Consider the following 25,690-nt stretch of genomic DNA (forward strand, 5'->3'; position numbering starts at 1 on the left):
TTATAAAGTAATGAATACAATACTTTTCATGTGATTTGCAGAGAGATCTGTGTCAGATGTCTTGCAAATCGCACTTTAAATCAGCATGTCCCATGACTTCAAAATCATGCGACTTCACTGTAAGTCACATGATGTGACCGTATTGTAAGTCACACCACTTCAAAATCTGCTTTGATGTGACCAGGGTGGCCTCCAGTCACATCAGGCACAATTTGGCATGCGATTTGCATGCCAGGCGACTTGCAAATCATAGGCCAAGTCACACCCTATTTTCCATTATAGGCTCCATTCACATCCAATCTGATTTTGAAATCGTGCGACTTCACTGTAAGTTGACCAATTTCCAAATCGGATTAGATGTGATTGTGGTGTTAGCCCCCAGTCAAAATGGGTGCAATTTGGCATGCAATTTGCAAGTTGCAGGACATGCAAATCGCATGCCAAGTTGCATCCAAGGTGCGCAATTTCAGGTGCGATTTGGGAATTGAAATTGTACCTGATATCAGATCTAATGAATATGGATGTGAGAGTCTTAACGTAAGCGATTTGCTGCAGCACAATTTCAAAAGTAGTTCTTGTCTAACTTTTTCAGCATTTTGTAGCGATTTCACATATAGACTACAATAGAAATCGCAATGCAAAACACAATGGAAAACGCAATAACTCATTGGTATATCTTCAGAAAACATGGTGACATTGCCAACAAAAAGTACAATTTTAAATCGCATCTAGTGTGAACCAAGCAGGCAATTCAACAAAGGAAATACATTTTTGAAGGCATGCGGTATCTGCATGCTCTGATAAGGGTCTGTTATGGATTTGGGGGGGAGGACTCCATGCCATTATTTTATTTTTTTAAATTCCTTTCTCTCTCTCTCTTAGCTCTTGGCTTGACAAATCCTTCCCAAAAGGGGGTAGAGTGCAAACCAGCATTATCAAATCAACCATTAGTCCAGGCCCTTATCTCACCCTATCATTTGACATTCATATAAGGTGCAGCATTGAAGGTGTTTGAACAGACAAGGCCTCATTCTAATTCACATTCTAGGGATCATTTAGACAGAAGCAAAGATGCTGCCACCAGCACATGTATGTTAGGGTAGCCACCCAAGGAATCATGCAACTTCATTGCCGTGGTTGGGATTCAAACCAACAACCCTAGAATTGTGAGGCAGTAGTACTAACCACTAATCCATGGAGCTGTTGAACACTAAACCTGCCTGTATTTCTGTGGTGTGAATCAATCCTAGGTTCCTGGGCAAGGTCAGTGTAACTATCCAGATATCTGAAATGTGACACAAATGTTGTACTATGTTGCCAATTCAGATGTATGTTGGTTCTATGTATCCCAATACAAAGGATTGCAATACTAATACAGGTGTACCTCCGTTTACCAACACCTCGGTTAACGGAATTTTCGGTTTATGAAGGAAAATCCATTGAAAATAATGCCTCGGTGTACAAATTTTTTCATAATTTTTTGCACAATACGAAGTGTATGTCGGTGCTGATTTTTAAATGCAAATGCCAGCCTTTTTTTTTTCTTCACTACTGTATAGTTCACAAGCTTATGTATCACTTTCCCCGAAGTTATAGAAAACTTTGTATCTTTTAATAAACTAAAAGTAAACATTGTTTCCTTTAGGGAAATAAACTCAAAGAAAACTTTCTCTTTTAGCTGGGGGAAGTGACAACTGAATTTCTGAGCTATAGTGAAGGAAAAAAAAAGCCAGAATTACATTTAAAAACCAGCACCATAATAAATAAAAAAAAGGCGTGAGGTCCCCCCTCCCATCTATACCAAGCCCTTTGGGTCTGGTATGGATCTTAAGGTAAAGCCCCACCCCAAAATTATAAAAAAAAAGGGCGTGGGGTCCCCCCTCCCATCCATACCAAGCCCTTCGGGGTCTGGTATGGATCATAAGGGGTAACTCCCCCCCAAAGCACCTTGTCCCCATGTTAATTCTGATAAGCCCCCCGCCCGCAGACCCCCACAACCACCGGCCAGGGTTGTGGGGGTCTGCGGGCTGGGGGCTTATCAGAATCTGGAAGCCCCCTTTAACAAGGGGCCCCCCAGATCCCGCCCCTCCCTACGTGAATGAGTATGGGGTACATGGTACAGCTACTAATTCACAAAAAAAAAGTGTAGTGTAAAAAAACACAGGACACGGTCTTTGACAAGTCCTTTAATAAAAGAAAGTCCCCCGAAGTAGATCCAACGTCAATCACGGTGCAAGGCGCCAGCGACCCGAAAATAGAAAGACAAAAAAAAAAAAGGTTCCGCTTCGGACAATGGCAGCCCAGCCTTCTGCTGTGAGCTTGGGTGACAGTTCTTAAATATATAAGAGGTAGGGCCAGCCGGGGACATCATCCCAGTGACCCTGCCCCATGTGACATCATTGATGTCACTTTTAAAGCGGAGTTCAACTTGTAAAAAAAAAGTCAACAGCTACAAAAACTGTAACTGCTGACTTTTAAAATACAGTCACTTACCTGTCCCTCGGTCCAGCGGTGTCCTCACCAAGGCTGGTTTCACCGGCCGTCTTCTCTCCCTTGCGCCAGCATCTTTAGTGTGGGCACCCGGCTGTGACAGCTTGTGGCTTCACAGACGTGTGCCTACTGTGCATGTGTGAGAAGCGCTGCGCTTTGTGAATGGCCCCGTAGTCTTCTGGGACCTGACTACGGGGAGGGAGGGGGGAGGACAACTTTCGTTTCTGATTGCCTGTCAAATTCAGGTACCCGTTCCCCCAAGGTGCCAATCCTTAATAGAGAACGGGGGACAAAGGCTTAAAATAGGAAATTTCCCTTTTGGGTGGAGCTCTGCTTTAAATGTCACCTATAGAAAAATTTTGGGTGCATTGGGTTTTTTTTGCGCTTCCATGGGTGCGTGATATTTTAAGACTTGGCATGTTTGGTATTTATTCACTCAATGCAACCCCATCTTTTATATTTAAAAACCCCCCAGAGTATTACATTGTATTTTTTCTGAAAATATGCGTTTGATCAATAACTGCACAAATATTGCGTGGCATAAAAAATTGTATCTATCACCATTTTATTCTCCGGGGTCTCAGTTTATCGAAATTATATATTTTTTAACAGTTTACGGTCCTTTCTAGTAAAAAATGCTGATTTTAACATGCAGAAAATAAAAAAAAAATTCCCCTGGCAGGCAAGCGGTTAAGGCTGTATGTGTTTAGAGACATATGCCCAGGACGCGGGGCAGAATGCTGCACATGTGCCTCCTGAGCGCTTGAAAACGCCAGGATTTGGTGAACACGAGCAAAACATCCAGCTGGCATGCCGCCTAAGCATTAATAAATGACAAATGTCTAAAATGTGGGTAACCTCGATGGTTGGTGGAACTATAATAATAAAAACATGTCTACTATATCATCAGGAAGGCAGCCAGGGTCACTGTATATGTAACAACATGCAATAAGTCTCCAGCGCGCTTGTCAGCAATACAAAAACATGTTTATTTTTCAAGCCGTGCCCACGTGACTGAATCCCGAGCACTTCATTTTTGATACTGGCAGACCAGCTCTACTTAGACTTCAGATATCACCAGCTTGGAGAGCCTGTACTTCATTACATTTCCTTTAAGCAAACAAGCATAGCCTTCGATTTAGTATTATGCTAACACGCTTTACAGTATTATCACATAACGTGACACATTTTTTTTCCCTTAAAAAATATGGCTGCCCGCTCTCTCCCTCACAGGTCATCCCCCAGTGGGCGGGCCGCTGCCGCGCTAGAGGGCGGGTCCGTCCTCTAATATAAGGGGCAGGCTGCGAGCTGCTGCGTCAGATTGCTCGTTCGCGTTAGAGACTATTGGGTTGGCGCTTCAACAGTGATTGGACGGAACCCGCCATTGGACACCATGAACTCCCAGGTTCGCCAGAACTTCCACCAGGAGTGCGAGGCCGCCCTCAACCGGCAGGTCAACCTGGAGCTGTACGCCTCCTACGTCTACCTGTCTATGGTGAGTGTCTTGTGCCCCAGGGGGGCGGCGAAGGGCTCATAGCTGCCTTCAGTGTTCTCCCTGAGGGGGCTTCTGAGACTTGTAGTGCCACAGCAGCCGTAATGCTGGCCTCGTAGGGCTGTGTGGAGACAGCAGCCTTGTGGGCGGTGTGGAGGAGGTCTCCTGTCACATGGCCAAGGCTGAGGAGAAGATGGCACAAGGTTTGATGCTTTACAGCAGGGGTCGGCATCTGTGGCCTTCCAGCTGTTGTAGAACTACAAGTCCCATGATGCATTGCAAAACTGACAGTTACAAGCTTGACTCCCAAAGGCAAGAGGCATGATGGGACTTGTAGTTCACCAACAGCTGGAGGGCCACAGTTGCCCACCCCTGCTTTACAGTGTATGGTAGGAGGGATTCAAGTGATTGTAAAGGCAGGACCTGGTTTACTAGAATATATTCTCTGCATTGAGGTGAAGGCCCTGAAGTTGTCTCACCCTCCTACCTGTGTCCTATTGTGATCCAGCGCAGTGCCCATCTCCAGTGGTCCTCCCCTCTCTGTACAGGGGCCAGTGGCAGCTGTGCGAGTCATTGGCTCCTGCTGCTGTCCATCAAATCCTGTCAGAGGGGCTAAGCTGTGCTGTATGGACAGAGGGAGTACCCATATTTGACTGGTACCCTCCCACTTCTGCGATTGTCTAGGTGATCAGAAGCGGAAGTTGTCCTAATCCCCCCCCCCCCCCCCCGTAGTCTTCTGGGACAGGTGCAGGTCCCAGAAGACTATGGGACCATTCACAAAGTGCTGCGCATCTCGCACATGTGGAGGAGGTCTCCTGTCACATGGCCAAGTCATGGCCATCCTGTGTGCTTATGGATGCCCACAGCCTGCTCTAGAACAATCCTGCATGTGTGCTCCTCATAGCAAGTGGCTTCATATGACAAAGTGGAGCCGAGAGCACTGGTAGGGGATCCTGGTAGAGGTTTAGGGCCGTTCAGTGCAATACTACTGCAACAGAGCAGGCAAGTGTGAACGCTTTTTTTTTTTTTTTTTTTTTTTTTTTTTTTCTTCTTCTAGAAAATCTGTTTGTTTTTTTTTTCCTCTCTGGAAAATAACCATGCTATACTTGCTGTGTGCAGTGGCTTTGCACAGAGCAGCCTGGATCCTCCTCAGGTGTCCTGTAGGCTCTTCTGGCTCCTCCCTTCTGTCGGGTGCCCCCGCAGCAAGCAGCTTGCTATGGGGGCACATGCTGCTCTGTCCATTCACCCATGCAGCCATGGCTTGGCCGTGCCCCCCTCGCTTTCCTCCTTGGCCGACTGGTTGATTGACAGCAGTGGGAGCCATTGGCTCCTGTTTGCTGTCTTTGCCAATGAGGAGGCAGAGACCCGGGACAGCTGAGGCTGTCGTGCATATCGGTGGATCGTGATGGGGATCAGGGAAGTGTTTGGGGCTGCTGCACACAGGTTTTTACCTTCCTGCATAGAATGCACAAAGGTAAACCTTCAGCCTTTACAGCCACTTCAACATGTTACAATGCTGTAAAGCTGATCTGTGCTCAACAATCCTTGTGGGGCTTACCTGCACTACAAGGGTTAAATGCTTGAAGGTTAGATTTGCGTCACCCACCTTCTAAATGCTCCCCCAGCACTGCATCCACTGTAGTAAAAGCTGCAATTTAAATCCTTTTTGCCTAATTTTTTATATGGTCAGGTGACTAATCTCAATTTATGGAGGACACTTTCACACTGATCCATAGAAAAACTCGCATGCGGTTTCACTGTTTTTTATTTTTTTTTTTCCTGCATTTGTGGTTTTACACACTGGACATGTGAATCAAATGCTACTTTTTTTCACGTGCTTTTGCTGCATTTTCCATGCATTTCAATGGGGAGGTTTTTTGGTGCGGTTTTTCTACTGCACCAAACATGCAGCAAGCAGGATTTTACTAAACGCTGCTAACTCGCAACAGATCAGTGTGCAGAGTTCCATAGGATTACATGGTCACACTTTTTTATTCTGTGTTGGCGTTAAAGTGGAAAATAGATCAGTGTGACAGCAGCCTAATGTGCAGGAAAGACCTTGGTGCTGACTTCCATAAAGCACTGATGTCCTCCACTGGTCAAGGTGCCGTTGGAGCTTGGTCATGTGACCACATTAAAAAAGCGTATTTAAATTGACATATGCTACAGTGTATACAGCATTTACATGGGTTGTTCTATAGCTTACACCTAAAGAAGTTTGGCATTTAAAAAAAAGAAAGTGCTCATCTTTGCTGCCCAGTCTGTGATGCAGTTCTCACACATCAGCTTTAGGACATTAAACTGATTGGCTGCTTATCGCTCGGTTCTTGGTCTGAGGGTGGCGTGAGTTAGTCATCACTTTTAACTGTTTCTCCAGCACTCACTGAAACTCCAAGTAGGAGAAAGTGCAGTTGTCTGTGCCAGCTGTCGGGCAGCCAGGACGAAACTGACAACATTGTTAGGATCCTGGAGTGGCTCTGCCCCATCAGCTGACTGTCAGCTGCCTCTTGGACAGATGAGCAAAAGTGCACTACTGTGACCAAGGAGGTATGGCCCAAGAGAGCCTTGACCATGCTACTTAAAGCGGAGCTCCACCCAAAGGCTGAAGTTCCACTTTAAGCCTTTGTCCCCTGCTCCCCATTAAGGATGGACAGAGGGGGTACCCAAATTTGACTGGTACCCTCCCACTTCTGCGATTGTCTAGGCGATCAGAAGCGGATGTTGTCCTAATCCCCCCCCCCCGTAGTCTTCTGGGACACATGACAGGTCCCAGAAGACTAGGGGACCATTCACAAAGTGCTGCGCTTCTCGCACATGCGCAGTGGGCACCTGGCTGTGAAGCCACAAGCTGTCACAGCCGGATGCCCACACAGAAGATGCTGGTGCCAGGAAGGGAAGATGGCTTGAGAAACCAGCGGTGGGGAGGACACCACTAGACCGAGGGACAGGTAAGTGTGTATTAAAGTCAGCAGCTACAGTATTTGTAGCTGCTGACTTTTATTATTTTTTTTAGTGGAATTCCGCTTTAAGTCCAGGGGTAGGGGGGAATGCTGTAATGTTTGCCTTTTGCCCTCCTGGCATTCTAATCTGCTCAAAGTTGTGGGTGGCCTATCGATGTTCTTGCATACAATGTAGGTCTTGGTCCGGCATTGTACTTGAAAGGGCTTTTGGAAATCAGCCAGATTGTGGGGAATCTGCAGGAGCAAGGAATAAGATGAGCATTATTGGCTCTGGGGGACAAACCCTTACTGTGGGGCTCCCCCTTAATTGATGCTTTTTGCATATGGGGAACCTAGAAGGCACCTGTACTTGTCTTTGCGCTGCAATCTTCCTCCCATCTTCATATCTGTCCCTGACACTGCTCCATCAGTCACACTGATGTCATTGTGTATAATGGAGCATGGGAGGTCCTGTGTTGCAAACGAGGGCTCACCCCCATTGTGGGAGCATCAGGGAGGTAGAGAACACCAGCTGCTTGGGAAGTGAGGGATAAGGTATCTGTAGTTGCCTTTTCTACCTACATCCACAAGCTGTTCCTGCTAGGTAGAATGAGCCCTGCAATGCTGGGGAATCACACTATAAGGCGTTTTTATTTATTTTTTCCCCTGATGTCCAGCTTGGTTTTTCGTGCTGCTTTTAGTAATTTGATCAACCTGCCTGACATGGCTCTTAACATGACCACATCTGTTATCAGATTCCTAGGTTTCTGCATTTAGTTCTTGGCAGAACAAGATTCTCCAATCCGATTGTAAGGACTTGGTTAGCTTTACAATCCAGGTGGGATTTTTGCAGCTAGTTCTATGCCAGGCTGCTCCTAAGAGGTCTGTGTAGTAATGGATCCAAGAGGCCAGCATGTTGGGAGTGTTCCTTGGAGATCTGGTAATTCAGCAATGCAGTCTTCCCTTGTGTGTCCAGGATATTGTCCTTGTGTACATTTAGTGCTTTCTGTGTGAGTGCTTTAATGGTGTGCCAAGTGATTTAACCTCTTGCAGACTGAATTGTCTCTGCGTTTACAACCCATTTTAAGTCAACGTGCTGTAGTGGTCAATGGGGAAAACTTAGCTAGCCAGAGATGGTACAGGATCACCTTCACTTTACTGCTCTGCAGGGTTTGGGTTGAAAAATGTCCCCTCATCTACAGTAGTCCTCAGTTTTAAGTGCTGGGGTTTGACAGGCATATTTATAGGTCTCTTCATGCCACAATAAGACGATCCATTGTTTCCAATATCCTGTTTCACACCACTGCATTATGCTGGTGTATGCGGAGTGAAAATGTAACCTGCTACATTTAAATGTTCAAAGTGACGCAGCATGCATTAGGCAAAATGTGTAATTTCCTGCTTGGAGGGGAAGAAACCACATCAATGCTTGCCATTAAACGCATGTCGGTGGGCACTGAATGAAAACATGAAGCATCCAGCTTGCCCTGTTTGGTTTAGTAGAATCTAACTACACTTTCTAGAGATGGGGATTTCAGGGTGGTGTGTGCCTAAGAAAATACATGGGGTTGATTTACTAAAACTGGAGTGCAAAATCCGGTACAGCTGTGAACGGTAGCCAATCAGCTTCTGACTTCAGCTTGCTCAATTAAACTGACGAGGGGGGGGGGGGGGGAGCAGTTTGGTTTCAATGCAGAGCTGCACCACATTTTGCATTCTCCAGTTTCAGTAAATCAACCCCAAGATGTCGTCCATGATCCTGCCTGTGAAGGAGGGTCTGCATATTGCCTTTGATGCAAATTGGTTAATACTGATGTTGGACATCTTCATATCAACCACCCTCCTCCATGGAACATGTTTTGCTTGTACTGACATGTGAGCTCATCGGACAAGTTACTTGCACCTTGCTCCCCCAGTAACTAGTCTTATCTCCTAGTCCCATGTTGCAATATGAGGTCCATTTTGATATCGTAATCACACAGGTGTTTAACGAACCTGATTAGGTGAAGGGTGTTTGCTAATCTAATATGTCCAGTAGTAGTTTACAAAATGGCACGAGGCCAGGGTAACATTTCCTTTACTTCAAGGAACCTAAATGATTTTCTGCATTTGTATAAAATGCTTGTATTTTGTAGCTATAGCTTCCATGTAAAGATATTGTTTGCAAACACCTAGAAAAGTGATTTGTAATGGTGCAGTCAGCATAAGGCCTTGGAGTAGTATATGCCATTGTGATGCAGGGCCGGAGTCTGGATACCTAGTGTATAGGACCTCAAACTTGTATACTACAGACACATGACATAAAAACATTAAACTATTGCCTGAAGACAAAGTGCATATTTACAAACAAAGGCAATGCCTGTCAGACTGGGGTGTGTAGTTTGTTCTTGATTTGTTTTTTTTTCTTCAAACATTTTATTAGAATTATAACATAGAGAACAAGGCATTAACAGCAGGTAATGAACATTACATTGACATAAAGATATTGGGGAGAAACATGGACACTGTCGATGAGAGATAGATAGATATAGATGGATGGATGGGCAGAACTGCACAACTTATGATTTCAGGAAAACAAAATTATGAACAAAAGGTATTAACATATTGCAAAGAGTGAACAGTGGGGGTAATGACTCTCCCTAGCTGCATGGAAAGTTAGGGGCGAACAGAGCAGGGGAGGGGAATGGGGTAAAATGTTTTGTTTGTTTTCATAAAGTATTGAACCTAATTTGTCTACATGTCTAAAAGGACGTCTGTTGCTTGAAGATTGAAAGCTGAGCATAAAAAGTATCAAGTGTGGCTAAGTCTGTCACTTGTCCTGCATGGTGCACAAGATTAAATACAATAGCAGCCTGCTTTGTAGTAGTTGGGTTTGATACAGAGCTGTCTAAAGAGCAGATCATAGTACAGAAGTGTGTAATATTGGTTACACTATGCTCTGACTGCCTCGTGGCAGATTCTGACACAAAGACGCTCTGACCTCTAAGAGGGTATGTATATGATGGGTGGGTCCAGCTACCACGTGGGATGCATGAATGGTAAGATCTGCTCATTGTAGCACCCTCTGGTGAGCAGAATGCAGCACTGAGTGCTTACAAGTCCTGTATGTGCAAGTATGACAGCATGGTCTGTTTACACAAATGCGGTCTCTTAAAAGAAAAGAACATGTTTACTTCCATCCTATCAGTGTGTAATTTTGACATCTGGATGTTCAAAAGTCCTCAGATTGGCTCCGTGCTTAATATTAAAAGATCTATGGCTGGGTGATTATTTTGGGTGTACACATTTCAGATTGTGGGTAAAGGTAAAGAGTTCTGTTGGTTTTAGGATGTCTGGCTGAAGGGTTACTGGAATGGAAACACAAGCAGCTGTCTTTGAAAAGATATTGCATAGTTACATATACTTCAGTGAATGCATGGTCTTGTTACTTCTGCTTGGCTAGTGTACCCATCACTGCTGCTTAACTTGGTGCTAACATGACAGGTCATTGTTCTAAAATGGCAAGAGGTGTTAATATGGCTAGGGATACTGTTTTTGAAGAATGGGAAGGCTTTGCTCATATGAGTGCTAATGCCTATGCCTGGGGAGTTCTATTTTCGCTCAGGTGTTTCTTGCATCCCTGTGCAGACAGGTTTTCTGTACCCCTACACCTGAGCTGGGGAGGACAATGACCTTAGGGGGGCATCTTATAGCAGTGTTAATATAGCTGTATTGATGACCATTGGGATGTTGTGGTTGCATGGACACACATCTCCCAGTCTGACATCTATGTGGATGCACAGCCCTGAATGCACACTGTTTCATTACAACAACAAAACCTTTTTTCAGCCTGAATTCTCAAGATATTGCACTAAATGCACTCCCTTCATCTGATCTCATTTTGAGAATATTGAGCAGTTGGCCACTGGAATTTCCACTTTTACTCCTTAAACATAACTAAGTGGAGTCCTATTCATATGGGATCTATATGTAGAAATTATCTGGTGTCAGCTGACTGCATAGTGAGAGCTGAAATCTTTCTTTTGGGGTCTTTAAGAACACCTGCAGTGACTTGGTTTACCCAAAACTGAAATTCAAGTGAGTGTAAAAGGCGTAAGACTAATTTTACCCAAATTTGCTGTGAAGAACAGGACATAAATGGTAAAGGCCTACAATTTTAATTTCTGATCAAAGGTTTCCAGTTCATGTATTAGAACTTCACTTGCATTGACTGGTAAAATGCTGGACAGAGGTAACAGTTTTCTGATTACTGTCAGAACATGAGTTACATTGTAATTTCCAGCAAGACTCCTTTTAGGCTCTGTGCACACTGGTGTTTAGCTGTGGGTGGAGAACAGAGGCCTGGATGCTGGCAGCTGCTGTGGCTGGACCCTGCACCTAGCTGTACAAACATTTTGCCCCAGGGGATGAATGCAAATGATGGTTTTCTGGTCATTTGTTCCTGGTGCATATTACCCTAAAGGTTTATACTGCTAGGTACCCCATCCAGTTGCAGTAACTGTCAGCCCCTCTGTTGGGCTGAGTGGGGCACCTGTGACCTTCCACTACAGCTACAAGCCAGAACCTGTGCACTGAGGCTAAACACCCTGTATATGGGGCCTTAAAGTGGTTGTAGAGGCTCAAGGTTTATTACCTTCATGTATTATATGTAAACCTTTCTGTGCAGCATTCCCCCCCATACTCTTCTAAGCCCCTTCTTGATCCAGCAATGTGCACTGGAGTCTTGGCTATCCCAGGACTCCCTCTCCTCATTGGTTGAGGCAGGAGCCATTAGCTCCCTCTGCTTTCAATCACTGCCAATGAGAAGGGGGGTGGGGCCGAGCTGCAGCTCCGTCTGAGTCGACACATGGAGGAGCAGCTGGGGAGTTTGCATGCTCGGGTGCCCCCATAGCACATTGCTTGCCGTGGGGGCACCTGACAGGTGGGAAGGGCCAGAAGCACACCACTACACGCATCAGGCAAGTATAGACCTTTAATTTTTTTTTAAGTAAAGCCCTTTAGAGTTGCTTAAATTCTGTGGGAACTGGCGGTCTATTGGCCAGGATGAATTTTCACTTACTGCTATATTGTGATTTGAGCAGTTCGAAGTCCAGGCCAGCCCCTTCCCACATCATGGATTCTAGTGATAACCTAGATTAAAGTGTGTTTTAGAACTGCACAGCAGGCTACTGTACTTGAAGGGCCAATTGAAGCATCAAGTCTGCTTTTCCAGGTATGGGGTTATTGGGGAAAGCTTCCCTCAATTCCTAGTCTGTGAAATGGGACCTGCATACCAGACGCTTGGTCATCCACGCATGTCAGATGTACTGTTAATAAATTAATCTGCCATTTCCAACTCCTGAAAATGTTGTCCTTGCCAAATATATTATCCCTGAAGGTGCGTGATTGGAAAGGGCCTACAGACATACAAACTTCCCCCAGTCATTTTGTAAATTGGCACCATTGGAATGCTTGGGAACCTTTCTGCTGAAGAGGTATGGGAGCCATGCTTATGCTGGACTGTCTACTGTGGTCACAGTATGTATTCAGGTTTCAAGTCTCCAGCGGTCCTCAAGCATCTGTACAATGTGCAGGTGCCTTTAGCTGGTTGTGGCAACAATTGTTTAAGCTGGCTACACTTTTTTTCCCCTACCGTCTTTCAGGCCAGCACTCTGAGAGACCTCGGCTCCTCCCCATCTGAGGAAACACCTCCACCTACAATAAAAAAGCTCCACTCCCCTCTGACCTCAGTTCAGGTGTTTCCTCCGGTGGGGAGACACGAGGAGGCGCAGGAGGACGATAGGGGAGCCGAGGGCCGGATAGCCGGCTGTGAGGCCCGACGCAGCCGGGAGTGAAGGCCGGAGTGTCCGGCTGCATATCCTCCCAGGGCAGGCTGCCAGCAGTGAGAGTGCATCCCGGGGGACGGGACAGGGCACTTACCTGCTCTTCGCCCCCCGACCCCCTCCGGCGAGGGGGGGTGTCGGGGTGGCCGTGGTGAGGTCTGGGGAGGATCGGGGGGAGTTCCGCTCCTTCCCATGCTGGCGGTCTGAGGGCTTTGCCGGGCCGGACGTCGGGAGACGGCGGTTTCCGGCGGAAGGGGCGGGGCTTCGCCCAGGGCCGCGACTTCCGCTTCCGGTCGCGGCCTTCACACCACGGCGGCGCGAAATTCGAAGGTGGCGGTGCACAGCGGTCTGGGGGACAGACCTGCACCAGGCGACCACCCTCCGGTACGGGATGTCGGAGGCACCGGGACCAGGAGATGCCAGCACCAGCCAGTCACAGGTAAGGTGCCTCAGTGGAGGCCTCCCCTACCTGTGGGCCCCTAGCAGGAGGTAGGGCAAGGGGTCTGCGGTTTTTCAGGCCCTTGCTGCTCTGCCGGGAAGCAGGGGGGGGGGGGGTGTTTAGTGTCGGACTGATTGGGTTTCCCTCCTCCCCCCTTTTTCTTTTGTGTCTTGCAGGGCAAGGCCCGGGCTAAACTTAGGCACCAGGAGCCCAAGCGGAGATGCCCTTCCTGTAAGGAAGTTTTAAAAGAATCTTGGCGAAAGGTTCTTTGTGGCCCATGTATACAGGGGTTGGTGAGGGAGGAGAAGCCGGAACAGGGGGACCTAGCTAGGTCAGTGAAGGAGTTGGCTACCACCTTCGACTCCTTCAAGTCCCTCATGGAGAGGTTTGCCCTCCCATTACCTACACTTCCCCCCCCCCCCCCCCAGGTGGCTTCGGTGAGTCGTCGGGAACCCCTTATGACTGGGGAGGAACCAGTGGGGGACTCCCAGTCTGAGGAGGAATCAGCGGGTGAGGGTCCCTCGGAGGAAGGGAGGGGCCCCTCACGGTATAAGTTGACCCTAGAGGAGGTTGATGAGCTCCTGGGGGCTATATACGAAACCCTGGACATTAAGGAGGAGGTTAAGGCCTTATCTCTCCACGACCAAATGTATCAGGGATTGGAGGAGCACCAGCACAGAATGTTTCCTGTGCATGACATTTTGGTAGACACGATTAAGAAGGAGTGGCAAGACCCGGAAAGGAAACCGTTCTTCTCAAAAGCATTGAGGAGGAGGTTTCCGTTTTCGGAAGACCCGGAGGCGGTCTGGAACAAGAGCCCCAGGCTAGACGCGGCCTTTTCCCAAACAACCAGGAGAACTGACCTAGCGTTTGAGGACATGGGGGTCTTACCGGACTTATTGGACAGAAGGGCAGAGTCTCTCCTTAGGAAGGCCTGGGACTCGACCCTGTACAACCTGAAACCGGCCATGGCTACGACAGTGGTAGCCAGGAACTTAGAGTATTGGCTTACGCAATTACAGGCCCATATTGTGGCAGACTCTCCCAAGGAAAAAATCTTGGCCTCTTTTGAGACCCTTTTGCAAGGAGTGGGGTATATTGCGGATGCTTCCGCAGAGTCGGTGAGATTGGGGGCCAGGTCTGCTGCCCTGACCAATTCAGCCAGAAGGGCGCTGTGGCTAAAGACATGGCAGGGGGACATCACTTCAAAAGTTAGGTTATGCGGCATCCCCCTCACAGGAGACTGTCTGTTCGGCCCGGGGTTGGAGGAATTATTGGACCGGACGGCTGATAGGAAAAAGTCCTTCCCCCTCAAGAGGAAAATGCAGGAGGGGGGGACACGGAAGGCCCGCCCGGCAAAGAGGCTGAGCCTGCGACCGCCTGGTCAGGGTAGGTCGGCTGGACAGAGAGGTAGGGGAAGAGGGGGGGCGATTTTTCGCCCTCCTGAGCAGCCCCAAAAACCAAGGTGACTTGGTTCCTCCTGTGGGGGGAAGATTGGCGGCATTCCTCCCACAGTGGGAAGCCGTGGTCACCAGCCCCTTCATTTTGGATGTCATCCGAAGGGGTTACCGGTTAGAATTTCTGAGACCGCCACCCGAGACTTTTCTAGTGACGACCCGTCCAAGGGATCCGACGAAGGACGCGGCTCTGGTGGGCGCTTTGGAGATTCTGGAGTCCCAGGGGGTCATCTCCAGGGTTCCGGTAGCGGAGCGAGGGAAGGGAGTTTATTCCCATGTGTTTGTGGTTCAAAAGCCGTCTGGGGCGTTCAGACTGATTTTGAACCTGAAACCCTTGAACAAGTCCGTACGTTACCGGAGGTTCCGCATGGATTCCATTTTTACAATCAGGTCCCTAATCCCACCAGGTGCATTCATGGCATCCATAGACTTGAAGGACGCCTACCTACACGTGCCCGTGGCGGAAGCCTCTCAGAGGTTCCTCAGGTTGGCAGTGGGGGGGGAGGAAGGAATTCGACACTGGCAGTTCAGGGCTCTTCCATTCGGCCTTTCCTCCTCGCCAAGAGTATTCACCAAGGTTCTGTCGGAGGCACTGATTTCTATCCGCTTGAGGGGGATTTCAGTGGTGGCCTATCTGGACGATTTGCTGCTCTTCGCAGATTCAGAGGCTCACTTACGGCAAGACCTGGTTATAGTGAGGAACCATCTGGAAAGCTTGGGGTGGGTTTTGAATCTGGAGAAATCCTGCCTGGTGCCTTCTCAGAAGGTGATTTACTTGGGCTACACTCTAGACTCGGTAGACCAAAAGACCAGCCTGACTTTGGAAAAGGTCACCAAGTTGGAGGCCGGAGTCAGATTGCTGCAGGGGAGCAGGTCGATGTCCGTAAGACAGGCCATGTCGGTACTTGGATTGCTGACAGCGTCCATTCCGGCGGTTCAGTGGGCAGGTCTGCATATGCGTCCCCTCCAGTTGTGGATCCTGAGGGTTTGGGACAGGAAGTGTCACTCCCTAGAACGCAGGGTCTTGGTGCCCCCCAGTGTGAAGAGGTCTCTATGGTGGTGGAGGAGATCGTCCAGCATAACTCAGGGGCTGTTGTGGTGCTTTCCGATTTCCGCGGAGGTCACTACGGATGCCAGCGCCAGGGGCTGGGGAGCCCACCTGGGAAATTTGGTGACTCAGGGGGAATGGTCCTTAGGGCAGAAGGACAAATCCTCGAATTGGAAGGAATTGAGGGCAGTGTGGGAGGCTCTGCACTCCTTCCAGGCGGGGGTCACGGGCCAGCACGTGCGTGTCCTGACGGACAATGCCACGGCAGTGGCTTATATAAACAGGCAGGGAGGGACGCGGAGCAAGGCCCTCGGGGCCTTAGCGGCGACACTGTTGTCCTGGGCAGAGCTGAATTTGGCGTCCCTGTCTGCGATACACTTAAAGGGGGAGCTGAACCAGAAGGCAGACTTCCTGAGCAGGACTCGGCTCAGGGAGTCGGAATGGGCCTTGAACCCCGATGTCTTTCAGGAGATTGTGCGAAGGTGGGGATCCCCGGATGTGGACCTTTTTGCCTCCGGAAGGAACAACAAGGTCCCAAATTTCTTCTCTCTATCCCGCTGGGACGGGTCCAGAGCGGTGGACGCATTAGGTCAGAGGTGGGACTACCGGCTTTGTTACGCCTTTCCCCCGCTTCCTTTGCTCCCCCTGGTCCTGAGGAAATTCAGGACAGAGGGGACCTCGTTAATCCTGATGGCTCCCTTCTGGCCGCGGCGGGCGTGGTTTGCGACCCTGAAGAGTTTGGCCTCTCGTCCACCCTGGGAGCTGCCACCAAGAGTGGATTTGTTAACACAGGGGCCGGTTCTTTGCCCCAGCGTAGGAAGATTGCGGTTAACGGCCTGGTTTCTGAGCAGCAGCTCCTCTTAGAGAAGGGGTTCTCGCCTAGGGTGGTGGCGACATTACTGGCCAGTAGGAAGGAGGAGACCCAGGCCATTTATGGTAGGGTCTGGGGTTGCTTTACAGCCTGGTGTGACCGGACAGCTGTGGCAACCCATAGTTTGGTTTCTGTGTTGGAATTCCTGCAGGCGGGAGCGGACAAGGGATTGTCTGTCAGCACGCTCAAGGGCCAGGTCTCGGCCCTCAGTGTGTTCTTGGAGACGCCCCTGGCCAGGGAGGCGTTGGTGAGTAGGTTTTTCAAAGCTCTGGTGAGGCAGAGGCCTCTGAGGTCCAGACCATTTCCAGTGTGGGATTTGGCCAAGGTGCTCGGGGGGATGACTAGGGCTCCGTTCGAGCCCTTGGAGTCCTGTCCGATAGGTGAGCTCACCATTAAGACTGCTTTTCTGGTGGCGATTACCACGGCGAGGAGGGTGTGTGAGATGGAGGCCCTCTCGATCAGAACACCCTATCTCCGTATTTTTTCAGACAGGATCGTTTTCAGACCAGACCCGTCCTTCATTCCGAAGGTAGCTCGGAGTTTCCAGAGGGAACAGGACATTGTCCTTCCCTCATTTTTTCCTGACCCGGTGGGGGTAGATCAGGAGAGGTATCATTGTTTAGATGTCAGAAGGTGCGTTCTCCAGTATCTAGAGAGATCTAGGGAGTTCAGAAGCACCGAATCCCTTTTTGTTTTTTTTAAGGGGGCTAGAAGAGGCAAGAAGGCGTCTAGAAGGACGCTGGCCAGCTGGCTGCGGCTGGCGATTACAGGAGCATATCAGGCAGAAGGCCTGGAGGTCCCGGAGGGTATCAAGGCACATTCCACCCGAGCTGTGGCGGCTACCCAGGCAGAGTTAGCAGGGGTTTCCCCAGGGCAGATTTGCAGAGCGGCAACATGGTCCAGCTATGACACATTTGCCAAGCATTACAGACTGGACCTGGTCTCGGTGCAGGAGCAGGACTTTGGTCGTAAGGTCTTACAAGCAGTTAGCCCGCCCGAAGGGTGAGTACTCGCTTATCCTCTCAGAGTGCTGGCCTGAAAGACGGTAGGGGAAAAACCAAGTTACACTTACGGTAACGTCTTTTCCAGGAGTCTTTCAGGCCAGCACCGGTTTCCCACCCACTGTTGATATTGGTTATGTGAAGATGGCTTATTATGATTATGTTGTCTCGCATTGTGTCTCCCCAGATGACCGGAGGATGCTTGGAGAACTGAGGTCAGAGGGGAGTGGAGCTTTTTTATTGTAGGTGGAGGTGTTTCCTCAGATGGGGAGGAGCCGAGGTCTCTCAGAGTGCTGGCCTGAAAGACTCCTGGAAAAGACGTTACCGTAAGTGTAACTTGGTTTTTTTTTTTTTTTTTTTTAAACCAGCTTGGTTTTGATCAATGTATGGCCAGCTTTAGATGAATGATTGCACTTAAAAGGCACTTTCAGTTAAACTTTGGCTGTGTGTTACACTTTGATGTGCATGGCTCATTTGTCCTGTTTTTTTTTTTTTGTTTTTTGTTTTTCTCCAGTCTTATTACTTTGACCGTGATGATGTGGCACTGAAGAACTTTGCAAAATATTTCCTGCACCAGTCCCATGAAGAACGTGAGCATGCAGAGAAACTTATGAAGATGCAGAACCAACGTGGAGGGAGGATATTTTTGCAGGATGTGAAGGTAAGAAGGCTGTCTGCAGACAAGCAAAGGTTTTTCTAACCTGTCCACTATACTGTATTAAAACCAGAAATGTATCCCTCCCTGTAAATCAAGCAATGAAAGCAGACCTGAATGCAAAGTTTAAAGGCAACATCCAAAAATATTAATGGTTCTGGACTAGTACCCAGAAAGATTTACTTTTTTTGTATTCCTCAAGGCCTCATTCAAGTCACCTGTACTGTATGCATGTGGCATTTGTTTTCACATCTACCCTGAGATGCTTGCAGGCAATCAATACAAGTGGATGTAGTTTCATCAGCTGTACACGTCAATACTTGACAGGTGTGCAGGAGTGGGTGCATATCCACAAACGTGCTGTCTGCAGTCCAAACTGCACCTGCTCCTACACATGTTGAATTGTAACATTAAATGTCTGTTCAGCTGCTGCATCCATCTGTCCCAAACGGTTTGCACACAGTTTGGGACAGATGTAAAGTTTCATCCTATTGGTATGAGGCCAAAAAATAGCAGTGCACTTTCTGGTATGAGTGCCTGCTCAATACTGCGCATATACAGCCTCATAGCTGTATATCTGCCGTGTGAGATCCAAAGCAGTGCTGTCTGACTGCTAGTCTTGGATTTGGTGCTGACAATGCCTTTTTGTCTACCAAGAGGACAGCTTTCATAAACCATGCAGAGTACCAGGGTGGATAAATCAATGATTTAAAAAAAATGGGATTTTTTTGGGTTAAATGGGATTTTTTTTTTTTTTTTGCTTTTTGAGGAAAATAAATTACCATCCAAAGATTATTCCATCATGAAATAGATTAGTTTTTTTAATTATGTAGAATAAGGCTGTATATGTTTAATTTTTTTGATAAATAAATTCCATTAATCCATTCACAATGTAATGCTCTTCCAGAGGTTTTTGTAAGATTGGGCAGTTTCTCTGCCTACAAGATATTATCACAGATGCTTGGTTTACTTTTGCAGTTCTCAAAACTGAATTTGACTCAGCGGAGATCACATGCCTCTTCTTCACAGCAAAAATGTTATAACATGAACAGAGTTAAGAAAGACCTTAATCCTAACTTTATGTTGAATAAATCTATTTAAATTGTTATTAAGGTAATGATGATTTTTCTCCTTCCTAAGTACAACAGAAAAGTTGTCCAAATATGAATGATTAACCTATTAAACTGGGGATAAAAAAACTAATATGAAAAGTTGTTCTAAAAATCTTCATCTACTTGCATATTAAAGTTATACCAGCAAGAATTAGTCTTTATGTAGAAAACTAGGATTTAAATCAAGCCTTACTGACTAGTGTTTTAAATCCGTTTGATTTAAATCAAATCCACCCTGCAGAGTACGCATGGTAAGTTTAATGGCAAACACATCAGCTGCAGGGAGCCTGCATGCAATACTGGTGCTTTTAAAAGATGTACCCAAACAAGGGCAGAATTAAATTTTAATTCTTGCCGGACCCTCAACAAGAAGTTCAGTGAGCACCTCTGCTGCATGGTATGGCCAGAGCCCTGTTGCAGGAGCTTAGCTTGGTGAAGTACATGTCTTCTGATTGGACAAAGCAGAAGTGCTGGCACCTTTCAGAATCCTCCCAGTGTTAGGATAGCATTGTGTTATGCAGTAGAGCAGCCTGACTGGCTTATACAATTTGCTCAATTTTCCTCCCTGTTTGGCGTGCAGGCTGGTGACTGTTTTGCCAGGCAGTGAGATACTGTCAGTGTCAAGTTATTGCTATTTTGTATTCCTGTTTTGGGTGAAGTTTCAGAGGAATTTCCAGTCTTGGTGACATTTGCTACTGAGGGGGAAATCTACCCAGCTGGGTCTTAAATGCATAACTGGTAACTACCCTTTAGTAAACACATGTCTAGAGTTCACCTCAAACTGACATTTAAGGATAATCTAACTTGACTCAAATGAGTTTGCTGTGTAATCAAATGCTGCAGCCAACCTTATGCAACAAATGAATGTTGGCATATGGCTATAGAAACTACCTGTGAACCTGAATTATGACCTTTAGGTACAAAAATCTTGGTGACTGAGCAAAACATTTTAGCCCACATTAATTAAAAGGTGCAGCACAATGTTGCCTAACATGGGTGCATTGTCTAGACATTGTTGGCTGTCATATACCAGTGATGACTAGCATTCTAGACTTACAGGATCATACAAATGAATCGAACTTGTGCTTGTCTGGCTGAATTTTGGCTCCAGGGATCAGATGTTGCAGATGAAGTCAAAGGTGTGCAGGTTTAAAGAAAACTACAAACTGTAATTGCAAATGGCAATTAAAGTAATTGGTTTAAGTATAGGCAGGTACAAGACTGTTTAATCATGGTTTCCAAAAAACCTACATTTTTATATGTATAAATGCATTCTGTAGCCAGTATGAATAACAGATTGTCATATAATTAAAGCAGTCCTTTCATGGAGACATTTGGGTTATTGAAGGCACTCTTCACAGTGGATGTGGAAAGCTGTATATTTTCAGGGGTTTCCATGTCTGATCCAATCATTACTACATTTTCAATTTAATTGCGTACTAAAATAGAATGTAAATGTGGGCTTTTATAGTGGTGGGGAAGGCCAACCAGCACATTGATGGAACAATACTGCCTGCTTGCTGATCTTTGATATTAAAGCTGTGTGAAGCTTGTTTTTTTTTTTTTAATACACATTCTACTTGCCTGCTCTGTGAAATGGTTTTGCACAGGACAGCCCTGATCCTCTTCTTGGGTCTCTGGATGGTGCTCCTGACTCCTCCCCATGACCAGTGCCCCACCCATAGTAAGCTGCTTGCTATGGGGGCACTGATGTGTGCTTGCTCTGGAGATTCACTCTTACCATCAGTAAGACAGAGCCGCTGCGCAGTCCCACGCCACGCTATCCTTGTTGGCTCACTGGCTGTGATAGCAGTGGGAGCCAATGACTACCACTGTTTCAGCCAATGAGACCCAGGACAGCTCAACCTCTCATGCACATCAGTGCATCAAGAGGGCACTCAGGGGAGTATTTGTGGGCTGTGGGGGGAGCAGTGCATAGAAGGGTATTTGCCTTCATGCATAGAGTGCACAAACCTATAAAAAACCCTTTAGCCTGTGCAGCCACTTTAACTGCACTGACATCTCTTGTAGATTGTGAATAATGTTGGTTTTAGGAAGGATTTTCCCTAAGGTTCACTTAACCACTTGCCTACAGGGCACTTATACCCCCTTTGTGCCCAGGCCAATTTTCAGCTTTCAGCGCTGTCGCACTTTGACAATTGTGCGGTCATGCAACATTGTACCCATATTAAATTTTTTTTCACACAGCTTTCTTTTGGTGGTATTTAATTGCCACTGGTTGTTTCTTGCACTATAAACAAAGAGCAAACATTTGAAATTTTATTTTTGTTTCTATTAAATTTTGCAAACAGGTAATTTTTCTTTACTGATGTGTTGATGCTGCACTGATGGGGGGGGGGGGTGATAATCAGTGCCCTCTTGGATCAGTGCTGATCTCCACTGACAGCTGCCAGTTATCGGCAGTATTTTCCTCATGCTGTGACAGCTTGAGGAAAGTGCTGCGATAACCGGCAACTGTATTTACTCTGTGATCTGCTGTGTCATTGGACACAGATGATCACATGGTAAAAGGCTGCTGTGATTGGCATTTTACCTCCATCACGTGATCAGCTGTCTGTAGGACACAGTGATCACTGAGATTGTCTGGTGCGTGCCCCTGGGGGCACACGGGAGGGCGTGTTCTGGGATGACGTATGACTCCCTTCCAGAACTGGGTATCTGTTCTGTAGCTGTCATTCGGCTATAGCGTGGTTACCAAGTGGTTAAACACTTTCTTGAAAGGTCGTTGATGGCATAGATTTCCAAACAATATATAGATTTAATTTCCTTTTTATTCTAAATATAAACAAGATTCAGAATGTATGTAGCTGTCTCATTGACAACAAAATAATCATTGCTGTGACGTTAGATGAATTTTTTGATTCTTTTGTTGTCTATGGCATGCAGTGGGTCTTGGAATGTGCAGTCAGTGTGGTTACAGGGCAGCAGGCAGCCAGTATGTGCTGTGTCTGCAGTAATGAAATATCATCTTTGGTGGATTTGGCCTTTTTAAACAATTTCCTTTATGCCAACATTTAAAAATGGTGGTTCCTAAAGACTTTACAGTAAATACAGTGTTATAAAACAGATGAATTTAGGGTGTTTTTGTTGCCTGCGGCATGCACTGCATATCTGACATGCCTTTTTGGAGGTAGCTGTGAAACTAATCCAAGTGGGATTTTATCTTTGTTTTCCATTCTGCTTTTTATATATATATTTTTTTTTTTTAAACTTATGTCAGTGTGAGCTGCTTTTCAGACTTGTTACAGCAGGTTGAGCTGAAGACCAGCGTCGGGTTGTTTCCTAAAGCTGAGGTCCAGTCTCCTGTGAAAGTCAGCAGCTCCAAAAACTGTGGCTGCTGACTAAAAAAAGTGGTGTGCTCCCCAGTGCCAGTATCTTAACTGTGGGAATCCAGCGGTTGCAGCTTCACAGCCAGGTGCCCATTGCGCATGCTTGAGCAGTGCTGCGCATTGTGAGTGATTCCATAATCTACTGGGACCTGTCATGTCTCCCAGAAGACTGGGGGGGAGGGAGAATAGAACTTCCGCTCTGACTGCCTAGGTGATCAGAAGTAGGAGAGTACCTGTCAAAATTGGGTACCCACTCTCCAAAGCTGCCCATAACTGGGAGCAGTAAACAAGTCTTTAAAGTGGAACTTCCACTTTTGGGTGGGGCTCTGCTTTAGTATAGATGTAGCTGTTATCGGACATAATGGCTTAAACCAATGTTTTCTAAGTCTTTATTTCTGAATTGTAGAAGCCAGATCGTGATGAGTGGGGCAGTGGTTTTGAGGCTCTTGAATGTGCTCTGCAGCTGGAGAAAAGTGTCAACCAGTCCCTTTTGGAACTGCACAAATTGGCTACAGATCGCAACGACCCTCATGTGAGTACACAAATTCAGGTGATATGTATAGTTTTGGCTTGTGTTGTGAGAGGAATGTTCTTGACAAAAGCAGGAAGCAAATACCTAACAACTCCCCTAAAAATTGCAGCATTCAGTATGGGCTTTTCCTACCCTTCTGTGCTCGTGTGACATGAATCGAAGAAACCGCAAACCCAAATGCTCCTGTGCTTAGGAATGTCCTCAGTGTAGACTAGGACCACATCATGAATGTCCTGAAATATGCACACCTTGCTGCCCTCAAAGGACTGGGGAAGTCCAAATGTACTGAATGGAGAAAAGAACAGAGGGTGCACCGTCCAGTGCTTTACCTTAAAAGAATATATTTAATGAATGATAAAAGTAGTTATTGTACTCACAGTATAGTCAAAGGCACATCATGAAAGAACAGCTGCCAAAACCTTTCTGTCTGCAATGGGGATTCTGGACATCCAACAGGCTAATGTGTTTTGAGGACCTGCTGCTTCCTCAGAGTGGCTGAGGAAGAGGAAAGTCCTTGAAACGCGTTAGCCTGTTGGATGTCCAGAATCCCCTATGCGGACACGCGTAGTGCGGTTTTGACAGTGCTGTTTCATGATGTGCCTTTGACTATACTGTCAGAGTACAATACCTACTTTTATCCATTAAATACATGAATTAGAAGGGCTGGGAAGACCATCCTTTGCATTAAGTAGGTAGTGAGCTCATGGCACTTCCATAAGAGAAGAGCTTCAGTGGATTCACTGTTAAGAAAAGTTTAACACTTTCATTTCTGCTCAGTTTAAATGTTTGGTTTTTTTTTTCCTGCAGCTTTGTGACTTTTTGGAAACTCATTACTTGGATGAGCAAGTGAAATCAATAAAGGAGTTGGGTGATCATGTGACCAACCTGCGCAGGATGGGAGCCCCACAAAATGGCATGGCTGAATACCTCTTTGACAAACACACATTAGGAGAGTCCCACGACTGAGCTTTGTTCTGCTTCCTGCCCTCTACTTTATCTATTCTGTTTATTTGTGAAATCTATAGTTCTGTTTCTCTGCTATATTTTTGACACTAATAAAATGTATAAGGATTCCTGTAGTGGTCAAGATGTCTGTATGGATAACCGTACTATAGAAATGCATAAATGGAATGTAAAGATTACATCACTAAAAGCCTGTACATGTAAAGGTTGGGTAGTAAGCTGTCTTATCGTGGGTTTGACATGCTTTTATGGAGCAAGGGAATGTTTCCACAGATGAGATCTGAAGCCCAAAAAAGGTACCAGCCATGGTTTATTCACTTGGATTTTGTATTATGCGTTGCTAATGTTTTCTGTTACATGCAGAAAATGTTTATGGAGTATACTAGGGACCTATTAAAAAAAAAAAAAAAAAAAAAAAAAAAAAAAAAATGCCATCCAACTTTCTGTGCAGTAGGATACAGCTCAGTTGTGCTTAGCTATACTTATACTCTTTATATCAGTCCTACTCTATTATAGATGAACCAGGTCAGTGATTGCCACACATGTACTACCCTCAGAAAATAGTCAGCCCTGACTGAAGGCCTATACTAGTAATCTGAAGTTGTGTATATGCAAATTACATTATCAAAACCACTTAAATGCAGATTCCCCTCAAGCATGTATGCTCACATTTACAACAGAACAGTACAAGCCCTTTTTAGATGGACACCTTCCTAAAGCAAAATCTAGATAATGTTTGGATGATTTGAGCACAGGTTTTATGGCTTTTTGACAAACCACATAAACTTTAGTAGATTTATCTCTATTCTCTCTAATATAAACATTTTTAATGACAACTTTTCTGAGGGATGCACATATGTTAAGATTTGTCTACAACCTAGCAAATTGTCTGCTTTAGCTGTGCAAGGGTAGTTTTGATTTAAATGGGACATTACTGGCAAAAACTGCTGGGTGTACCATACTTCTGTTAACACATCCAAAGATGAATTGTGGCTAATTTATTGGTATGTGTTGGTGAGTTTGGTCATTGGGTCCTTAGACAGATAAATAGCCTGTTTTTGCATGCTGCTATGCTGAGACCGTTTTTTAATCAAAGCTAATAAAGGAGATGTTTGCAAAGACTTCGGCTTCCAGTTTCTTGAAGTGTATCTCCAATCTGACAAATGTTCTGTAAAATGGAGACAGGCTTATGCTCCAGGTGCAGTGGTTACACCCAACTATTGGATCCCAGCCAAAATTTGGATCCCAGCCAATATTTTTGAGGCTGGATTCACACAAGGATGGGTTTTGACAATTTACACACAGCACAGGTGATCATATAAAAAAAATAAGCATGTCTTAACATAGTGGGTTCCATCAAGATATCAGTTTTTGGAAGCTGATAAGCATTTATGCCTATGTTCACTTGCTTTCCTGAAATGCACATACAGCGAAGCTGGAACTATTTAAGCCATTGGATCAACCAGGAAGCTAGACACCTATGTACGTCTGCAGTGGAAGCGACCGCTTTTCTCCTTGG

General features: G+C 46.2%; 2 protein-coding genes across 2 annotated transcripts; both read left to right on the forward strand.

Annotated features, from left to right (window-relative positions):
* The first annotated feature begins 3,786 nt into the window (after window positions 1-3,786).
* Window positions 3,787-25,292, forward strand: FTH1 (ferritin heavy chain 1). Its single transcript, XM_089655027.1, has 4 exons — window positions 3,787-3,985; window positions 18,074-18,220; window positions 23,083-23,208; window positions 24,016-25,292. The coding sequence occupies exons 1-4, from the start codon at window positions 3,884-3,886 to the stop codon at window positions 24,172-24,174; spliced, it is 534 nt and encodes a 177-aa protein (XP_089511153.1). The 5' UTR covers window positions 3,787-3,883; the 3' UTR covers window positions 24,175-25,292.
* LOC149444047 (uncharacterized) lies at window positions 13,365-14,653 on the forward strand. Its single transcript, XM_089655026.1, has one exon. It carries the CDS (start codon window positions 13,560-13,562, stop codon window positions 14,649-14,651), a length of 1,092 nt encoding a protein of 363 aa, XP_089511152.1. The 5' UTR covers window positions 13,365-13,559; the 3' UTR covers window positions 14,652-14,653.
* Window positions 25,293-25,690: the final 398 nt, after the last annotated feature.

The sequence above is a fragment of the Staurois parvus genome, unplaced genomic scaffold, assembly GCF_062004578.1.
Source record: "Staurois parvus isolate SC_StPar_1 unplaced genomic scaffold, SC_StPar_1.0 ptg000818l, whole genome shotgun sequence".
In the NCBI taxonomy this organism is placed as follows: Eukaryota; Metazoa; Chordata; class Amphibia; order Anura; family Ranidae; genus Staurois; species Staurois parvus.

Coding starts and splice junctions, on each gene's coding strand:
- FTH1 (XM_089655027.1), top strand. CDS start 3,884: ATGAACTCCCAGGTTCGCCAGAACTTCCACCAGGAGTGCGAGGCCGCC. Junction 3,986..18,073: donor CCTACGTCTACCTGTCTATG/GTGAGTGTCTTG, acceptor GTTTTTCTCCAG/TCTTATTACTTTGACCGTGA. Junction 23,209..24,015: donor CAGATCGCAACGACCCTCAT/GTGAGTACACAA, acceptor TTTTTCCTGCAG/CTTTGTGACTTTTTGGAAAC.
- LOC149444047 (XM_089655026.1), top strand. CDS start 13,560: ATGGAGAGGTTTGCCCTCCCATTACCTACACTTCCCCCCCCCCCCCCC.